General features: G+C 40.7%; 1 protein-coding gene across 1 annotated transcript; it reads left to right on the top strand.

Annotated features, from left to right (window-relative positions):
• Positions 1-5,247: 5,247 nt before the first annotated feature.
• Positions 5,248-9,167, top strand: LOC149086570 (chitin deacetylase 7-like). Its single transcript, XM_089230925.1, has 4 exons — positions 5,248-5,320; positions 5,683-5,892; positions 6,376-6,709; positions 8,294-9,167. Exons 1-4 carry the CDS (start codon positions 5,263-5,265, stop codon positions 9,123-9,125), a joined length of 1,434 nt encoding a protein of 477 aa, XP_089087051.1. The 5' UTR covers positions 5,248-5,262; the 3' UTR covers positions 9,126-9,167.
• The last annotated feature ends 273 nt before the right edge of the window (positions 9,168-9,440 follow it).

The raw sequence follows: 9,440 nt of genomic DNA, 5'->3' as shown, positions 1-9,440 counted from the left end.
TAGTATATTCAACAAAATTCCATTAACTCTGTTTTACTCAGAAACTTCTAATGAAATGTTAAAAGGGATAATAACAGAATTAAAAGATAATAAAGTAGGTGGATACGCGATAAATCAACCCCCTAAAAATGCTTCAAATCATCTCCTGTTATCACTTTCATATTATAAAAAACATCGCTGATCATCAGTAACCAATGGGTTTTTTTTATGCTGAACTAGCTGTTACCCGCGATTTCACGTGATGAACTTTCAAAAATCCCGCCTTAGTGCGTATATATATGTACTCTATATTTACTACATACGTATATATATAATTCCTATGCAACGGAAATTAGTGACGATTTTTTTATTACGGGAGTCGGTGACGTTTTTTGAGTGATGGAAATCTGTTACGTTTTTGTGTTACGGAAGTCGGTTACGATTTTGGGATCAAGTTTTCATTTAACTCTTGCATATATCGGGACCAAGTTATGTGCATGTACCCAGAGGTTCCCACATCCTACAGCAGGTCCCCTAAGCTGAAATAGATGGCGGGCTCCCAAACCAGCGTTTTCACGGGCCCCTCTGTGCTTAATTTATAGTGTGAAAATATCACAAAGGATAAGAAACGTTCCGGCCCCTGTCAGCCCTGCCATCGTGGGGGGTCATGCCGAGAGGTATGTATACGTAAAATATACATATATCACCAGTGCTCCCAACATACAGGGTCGGGGTACCCGGGAGATTGCACATACACCTTCATGGGGAAGTTAAAAGGTTTCATTTCCAGGGGTCCTTGATGGAACTCATTGTTTTCTTGCTGGTTTAACATTGACAAATTTGCGATAGCGGAAGCCCAATGTATATCCAGTCTCAGGTCCCATAAAATTTGCGAATTCGGTCACGGGTAATTGCGGGGGGGGGGGGGGCGCCTGAATTTTATTCGTTGGTAAAATGAATATTTGCAGTGGCTTTCACAGGGGATGCCCGATTAGCTTCCGAGTCAGGGGTCCCGTTCCATTTTGGGGGCACTGGATGAATCTCATTCTTTTCTGTTGTTTAACATTGTAGAATTTTCAACAGCACAAGCCCGAGATAAATCCAGTGTCTGTGTGCCCCACTAAAAATCTGCGTATGGGGTCCCCGTTACTGAATGTGGGCCCTGGATTTTATTCGTCTTAAAATTGATAAAAATTAAAAATTTTCGTGGCCACTCACAGGGGGTATGTCCGACAAGCCTTCAGGTCGGGGCCCCATGGAAAAGTTGATAGGTTTCATTTCGGGTGTCCCTGGATGAATCTCATTGGTTTTTGTTGTTTAACATTGTAAAATTTGCAACACATCGGTAGCCCGAGATAAATCCAGTCAGGGTCCCCACTAAAATTCAACGAATTGGAGTTTGGGGACCCCCATGGGGAAGTTTTCTGGGGTTACTTGATGAATCACATTTGTTTTTTGTTGCTTTATTATTATAAAATTCGCTTCTTCTGTAAGCTGGTGTTTTCACGTGTCCCTTTCCATGGCACGCTGATGAAGTGGGACGAAATAAATAAGATATGTTGTGAATATAAAAGTGGGGGGGGGGGAGTTCGACAGATGGCAGGGGAGTGGGCAGAGCCCCCTAGTACTGTATATAAAATAACATGTCATGCCTGATTCATCATCGCCGAGCCAAAACCGCTGAAGCTGTAAATATATCAAATTTTGTGAATAGTTTTTTTCACGACGTAAAGACTCACTACTCACTAAGAAATGGTTTTTCCATATTCGACAACATCTAAGGGCGTCATAAGAGTGGGGATCAACGTTGAAATCATGCCGAGCCGAAACAGCTGAAGCTATAAATATGACATTAGATCAATATTGTAATATAGACTCATTGAGACGGGATATGTTTTCGGAACAATCGGATTTTTTAATCATTTGTGACACTACTACGTTAAAAAAATTAACTAACTAACCAATTCACTCACTCCCTCACTCACTTACTGAACATTCACTCACTCACTCCCACCCTCACTCACTAACCAATTTACTCGCTCGCTCAATCACTGACTCGATCACTCGCTCAATCACTCACTCGGTCACTACTGGGTCACTCACTCACCCGCTGAATCACTTACTCACTCAGTCACTACTGGGTCACTCACTCACCCGCTCAATCACTTACTCACTGGGTCACTCACTCAATCACTGACTCAGTCACTCAATCACTGACTCGGTCACTCGCTCAATTACTTACTCACTTGGTCACTCAATCACTGACTCAGTCACTCAATCACTGACTCGGTCACTCGCTCAATCACTGACTCGGTCACTCGCTCAATCACTGACTCGGTCACTCGCTCAATCACTGACTCAGTCACTCAATCACTGACTCAGTCACTCAATCACTGACTCGGTCATTCGCTCAATCACTTACTCGGTCACTCGCTCAATCACTTACTCACTCGGTCACTCAATCACTGACTCGGTCACTCGCTCAATTACTTACTCACTTGGTCACTCAATCACTGACTCAGTCACTCAATCACTGACTCGGTCATTCGCTCAATCACTTACTCGGTCACTCGCTCAATCACTTACTCACTCGGTCACTCAATCACTGACTCGGTCACTCGCTCAATTACTTACTCACTTGGTCACTCAATCACTGACTCAGTCACTCAATCACTGACTCGGTCACTCGCTCAATCACTGACTCAGTCACTCAATCACTGACTCGGTCACTCGCTCAATCACTGACTCAGTCACTCAATCACTGACTCGGTCATTCGCTCAATCACTTACTCGGTCACTCGCTCAATCACTTACTCACTTGGTCACTCAATCACTGACTCGGTCACTCGCTCAATTACTTACTCACTTGGTCACTCAATCACTGACTCGGTCACTCGCTCAATCACTTACTCACTCGATTACTCGCTCAATCACTTACTCACTCGGTCACTCAGTCACTCACTGGGTCACTCACTCACTCAGTAACTCAATCGCTCACTCCCTCGCTAACTGACTCGCACTAAAACTGTTGTCGGTGAATTGTGGGTCGGTGAATTTTCCTAATGGTGAATTGCATGGCGGTGAATTTTCCTAGCGGTGAATTGCATGGCGGTGAATTGTTGGTCGGTGAATTTTCCTAGCGGTGAATTGTTGGTCGGTGAATTTTCCGGCGGTGAATTGTTGTCGGTGAATTGCTGGCGGTGAATTTTCCGGACACGGGTGAAAGCAGGATTTCGGTTTGCTTTGCTTTGCTTCGATGTTTAAACTTAAGAGGCGATTCATCTGTTATCTCAGCGATTGTGCTGAGCATATGTACAGTCAAATGCTAATGCATATGTACAGTCAAACCTCGATTTAACGAAAGAAATCGATAATTTCATTCGTTAAATCCAGGAAATCGTTAAATCGGGGTCAAGTTGATCAGGAGCATAAACACACTCGGAACGGAAAATTTTAAAAGCTACTTACTTTGGGAGTTGTTGTTGCAACTTATATTTTATAATGTAACAATTGCGAAACAAATATATGTAAGGATAAAAATAGGATGTGCATGAAAAAATTGCTTGATGGAAGTTTATTTTATACGTCCAACATTTTTATTGAATTCTGTCGAAATTGTCATTTCTTAGCTAATTTCGATAGATCGGTCTTCTCGTATCGGATTACCCAAAATAAAAACATCCAAACAAGAAATTAATTTTTATTTTAAAAATATGTCAAAACTAAAAAATGTCTTCACTTAGCTGAGCTAATTATCATGTATCATACAATGTAATTTTATCAAATTTTACTTGTACAAGCTACAAGTAGCATCTTGTATATTGTACAAGTAGAAGTCCTGACTCGCCGATAAGTCATCATCGCCGAGCCGAAACAGCTGAAACTGTAAATATGGAATTAGGTCACCATATAATATTTTATAATATAGAGACTCACTTAGACGGGATTTCTGAAAATTCAACCCCTAGGGAAGTTGGTCATGATGGGTTTAAATATTATATGGGAAAAATCATTCCCAAGCAATTTTCAGATTACAAAATCCCCGCGAGCGAGAGGTATCAAGTATCAATATATCAAGTTAATACTTATACAGGGTGGCTCAGAAAGAATCACCCATTTCAAAATTGTATATTTCTTAAAAATTAAAAACACAGAGTGATAAGTATTATATGGGGACAAATTTCTACGTTTTATGAAAATTTTTTGTTAATGGTTGATTTCAAGTACAGAATCATTTTGAAACCGGATGATTTTTCCTTCTTAATCACTATGTATTCGAAAATCAAGGAGCATACACCTCGCTGCATTTCCATCTTGAAATAAGTGCATCAAAAAACAAAATAAGTATTTATATAATGCTTAAAAAAATTGAATATAGTTAAAAGTGAATATAGCTCAATTAAAATCGAAACAAGCGTTCCGAGAAATGGTTTCGGGACAGCACATATACTGGCAAAAAAACAGTACACATGGTCAGCCTAAGTAGAAGGTCACCGATAAATTTTTTGGTCAAAAGGGGTTGTCACGCTTCATAAAGTTTGAGAATCACTTTTTTATGGTATTGATGCTACACTGATTGCTAAAACTTTCCCGTGTGCATACTGGCTTCGAATTGTGGTTCTGAATGGCAAGAAATAGGGAAAAAATTTGGATAATTCAAAAAATATTCATTGTAGCAAGATTTTGTGTTCATCAGTTAAGAGTTTGACCTCCATTTTTTTGCCAGAATTTGCGAAACAATTTGTTAAATCGGGGTACCACTGCACATGCAGTCCAATGTGTGTGTATGTGTCTCGCCATTGCAAGTTCACATCAATTACGTGCAAATTTAAAATTAAGCTGATTCATTTCGATATCGATTCGATCATATGAATCGATTTATTTCACTTTTAAAACTATTGAAAATGAAATAAAACTTACATTTTTATTGAATGAAGAAAATGAAGCAAATCTCTTCATTAAAGTTATCTTCACACACATCCGTCACGGCTCGTCTCCGTCTCGTGTCAGAACAAGAATATTTTTTCGAACTGACAGGAGACGGAGACAAGCCGTGACGGATGTGTGCGAAAATACCTTAACTGAAATCCAAACGTTTGATAATTTCATCGAAATCAATGCCCATGTGAAAAAAAAGGGGGGAGTCTATTTGCAAATGATTTTCGAAATGAGACGGAGGGTTCTCCGGAACCGATGTGGATGTTGGTCGTATTGCGTCATCGAGTGAATAAAAGGACCGCAAAGGCTAGTTCCACAGAGTAGTTGATTTTTGTTGGGAAAGCGATGGCTGTTTTCTGCAAGGTACTTCTGCTGCTCTTCGTCTTTGGATACTGCGAAGCTGGTAATTTGCCATTTTTACGACACCTAAAACAGAGGGATTGCCACAATATTTAGTGTTTGCCCTTAGTTAGGCGATATTTACGTAAAGCTCTAGTAAATTGCCATTTTTAATGTATAAGTTATTTGCGTCCGTAAACGGAATAATCTGTGAATTTTGAGTACCCCGTATCACCGATCGCGAAGTATGAGATTTTACACATTATGTATAAACTTTATTTTCTTCCCGATGAGCGGTTATGTTGGACAGATAGCAAATTTGCATCGTCCCTCTAAATTTGCTGTCTCCATTGCTACTCACAGTAGATTCCTTATATCGTGACAGTAACTCCATATTTTTTTTTTTTTTCTCTATTTTATTTTCAGCTCGAGGACGTTTCTTCAGGTCTGGATCAAACTACAAATGCCCTCAGGAGTATGGTTTGTTTGCGAATCCTTCGAACTGTCGCAGATTTTACACTTGCAACGCGGGGACCCCGTTCGATACGCCCTGCCCAAGTCCTCTGTATTTCGACGATGTTAAGAAGCTGTGCGTCTATAAAAATAAGGATTTGATGTGCGGGCCAGTAGAGATCAGTAAGTTCAACCATTAGGTTCTTGCCGCCGTCCCCCACCTATTCTTTATCTGATGCTTAATTCTGCATTTCTATAAGTACGTTCAACTGGAGTTGACGTATTTTTCTCTAACTTCACTCTGAATAATGTGATCCTCGCGCATTCCCAAGGGATCAGCATGATCCGTCCAGGGAATTTGTTAGTGTTAGTAAACATCCATGCCCGAACCGGGATTCGAACCCAGACCTGCACAGTGAGAAGCTAGTTCCATAAGGATAAATAAACAAGGTTTTTAGACGAAAGGTAATCTCTTGGTTTCAATGGCCCTGGAATTTTTCTTGATCGTTAACGTATTTTTAAAATATCTTGGTCAAAAATCGTAAAAATTTGTAGCTATACTACATAAGTAATTCAACTAAACATTCATCTTTTCAGTTGTGAAGTCACTAAATATTTAATCATGAATTTTACGCTTTTCTGGTGTCTAAATCTTTTCTCTCGTAGCAACGACAGCTCCAACTACACCAGATCCTAACGCTGCACCTAGCTGCGATTCACGGCAATGTCATCTTCCAGACTGTTTCTGTAGCGAGGACGGCACGAGAATACCGGGTGGTCTCCTACCAAAGCAGGTGCCGCAAATGGTGGTCCTGGCATTCAGCGGCGCTGTCAACGTCTTGAACGCGGAGCCGTTCGAATTCCTGCTGAACGAGACCAGGAAGAATCCGAATGGTTGCCCAATCAAAGCCACGTTCTTCATCCCCCACGAATATACAAGCTATTACTACGTACAGAAATTCTACGGCCTCGGACACGAAATTGCGATGCAAAGCATAACGTAAGTATATAATCGTTAATTTAAACGTCGTTGAGGGAAAGTACTTTGATTCTGTGTACTTCATAAATCTGTATTCAAAGCTCACTAAGCTAATATTCAGATCGTGTCCATAATCGAAATTTTAGTTTGTGACTATAACACGACCTGAACTAAAATCGCAATCCACAATTCTAAGTTATTAATTAACGATGCCTTCCAGTATAGTTTGTTACTCATAAAACCCGAGTTTGCGTGGAAATAGGTAGATCTATTGGGGGGGGGGGGGCAAACAAGGTTTAGGGGAGCCTCAAGTAGTCTCTAGAAAGAGTTACTAATCAAAGATTCGGGTTAAAAACAAGCTGGTTTTTAAAGTCTAAGTATTCTCTTCCGATATTTCAAATGTTTATTTCAAAAATATTTAAATGCCAGCTACAATACCCAGTGCTGCCCGAGTTTCCTTCAATTACTGCGAGGATTGGAAAAAGTGACAAACCATTATAAAGGCAAATAAACTGTTATACATAGTAACAGGATTATAAAGTGACAAACCATTGTAGTCATACACGTCTGAAACGCATTGCTAGGAACCACGGAAACCAAAGTAAACATTCTGAAAACCATCGAGGCTCAAAGCATTGTTGCCTAACGGTTTTTCGGGCATTTGCCCTCTGACGAACTTTTAAAGTAGCCTATCGTCCAATCCGGGTCCTGTTCCGTATATATACAAAATTTGGCGACGATCAGTCTAAAATTGCAGATTTGTATACAGGACACGCGGAAAATTTTGTATAGTTTTATTTTCATTAGTTTCATTTTTGACCTGTACGGGTACCCTAGGCCTCCCTGCGTACGCCTTTTGGAGGTAAACTGATCGTTGCTAAAGATGGTATTTGATTGTTGAAACCAAATGCAGTTTTATGAATGGGTCTGCATATTACACTGGAAACCATACATGCAAGAACGTATTGCATCAGGGAGACTAATTAAATATTAGCATGATCAAGTTGAAGTAATACATGCCAGCATGTTTAATTTACTGTGAGCGAAAATACATGCTCGGTCAACTTCTACGTGACTCGGGAAATTTTCCAGCCCTGGTGTATATGCGTGGCTCTAATGTACTTTTGTCAGTTATGCTTTGTTTCTTTCGTGTTTATACTGGTGCGGCAATCTGTCATTACACAGCATGGGGGGGTTAATGTTTCTCTAATTTATGCGTGCACAAAATCTATTCACTAACGAATTCTAATAAGCTTATGAGACTTGACTATTTACGATGATTAATTTAAACCAACGGTTTACTTGTAAAATGTGAAAAGACGTCAGCTTTAAGCGCTTTCTTAACCCGAAGCACTACACTATTTCACGTCATGTCAGACGTGAATTCTGACTTTGATCGTTTTCTGATCGTCAGATGAAACGTGTTTCCACGAATCTGAATTCACCTCTTTGACGTGACGTGATTACCACGTTATTAGTGTAGTGTTTTGGCTTTTACGGCTTCATAGCTACGTGCATTAACACTTAGGGTTAACTTGGAAATAACGACGATTTGTCGTATTTCGTAGTTAGAGAACTGATCACATGATTACAACTTTATTTCAGGAATAGAGAACCCGAAGATTGGTGGTCTGCTGCGAGTTCCGAAGACTGGCTGGAAGAAGTGATCGGAATGAAGGAAATATTGCATACGTTCGCGAACGTGTCGCGGGAAGACATGCTGGGAGTGAGGGCACCTTTCTTGAAGTCCGGTGGCAACAGTATGATGTCCATTATTTACGAGTACGGCTTGGATTACGACTCTTCTCTAGCGACGCCGGCATCCATGCCTCTCTGGCCTTACACCCTGGACTACAAAATTCCTCACCCGTGTCTGTCTGGTAATTGTCCCACGAGGTCGTTCCCGGGAATATGGGAATTTCCATTAAACACTATGCATACCGAAGACGGAACAGGAAGCGCATGCGTTCTCCTCGATCAATGCGTCTTTCCGCAGGATCCGGAAGTGGTCTTCGAATTCCTGTTCAATAATTTCCTACGACACTACAATTCCAACAGAGCACCGTTTCTTATGAATCTGCACGTGAACTGGGTGACGGACGACAATAAAGTGTCTGCTCTGGACGTGTTCATCGAACAGTTGCTTCAGACTTACCCGGACGTATATTTCGTCACGATGCAGCAAGCCCTGGAATGGATCAGGAATCCGACACCTGTAGATGCGATCGCAAATTTCCCGCACTGGGCTTGCAAGACCAGAGAACCCGGTTGCAATATACCTAGAAACTGTGCTCTAAAACTCGTCGACGGAAGCAGAAAGGATACCAGGTACATGCAGACTTGCGGCAAGTGCCCCGCAATGTATCCGTGGTTGGGTAACGTAAGAGGTACATTTGAAGGACAAAGCGTTAGAGAACTAGTACAGAAAGTTGCTTAGCTTTTTATTTCTCATGAATAAATTTTTTTTCTTCCTATCGCATGATAATTGAGTTTTTTTCACTTCAATTTTTATCACTTTTTGAAACTACTTTAACTTAGATCGAAATTAATTTTATTATCAAAGCGGTGGCTATGGTGGACGTTTTTTTTTCTGCTACTCAGTAGTGTTGGATTTAAAGATTCTGAGACTGGCACAACCAAATGTAACTTGCAATCATTAGTAAATGTGAAGTTCTCTGTAAATGTTGAGGTCCGAGATTTCTGATGAAAGATTTTAAAGCGAGGCTGTTCACGCTCTAGTAGGAGGAAAGGC

This window comes from Pholcus phalangioides, unplaced genomic scaffold (assembly GCF_987345545.1).
Source record: "Pholcus phalangioides strain wild (caught in Gottingen) unplaced genomic scaffold, Ppha-v1.0 ptg000004l_1, whole genome shotgun sequence".
Lineage (NCBI taxonomy): Eukaryota > Metazoa > Arthropoda > Arachnida > Araneae > Pholcidae > Pholcus > Pholcus phalangioides.
Note: the sequence above shows the minus strand (reverse complement) of the source record. Positions and strands in the feature narration are given on the sequence as shown.

Bases quoted from the DNA above. Each gene is read 5' to 3' on its own strand.
- LOC149086570 (XM_089230925.1), top strand. From the start codon at position 5,263: ATGGCTGTTTTCTGCAAGGTACTTCTGCTGCTCTTCGTCTTTGGATAC. The intron at 5,321-5,682 runs GTAATTTGCCAT...TTTTATTTTCAG, and splicing joins CTTTGGATACTGCGAAGCTG to CTCGAGGACGTTTCTTCAGG. The intron at 6,710-8,293 runs GTAAGTATATAA...ACTTTATTTCAG, and splicing joins ATTGCGATGCAAAGCATAAC to GAATAGAGAACCCGAAGATT.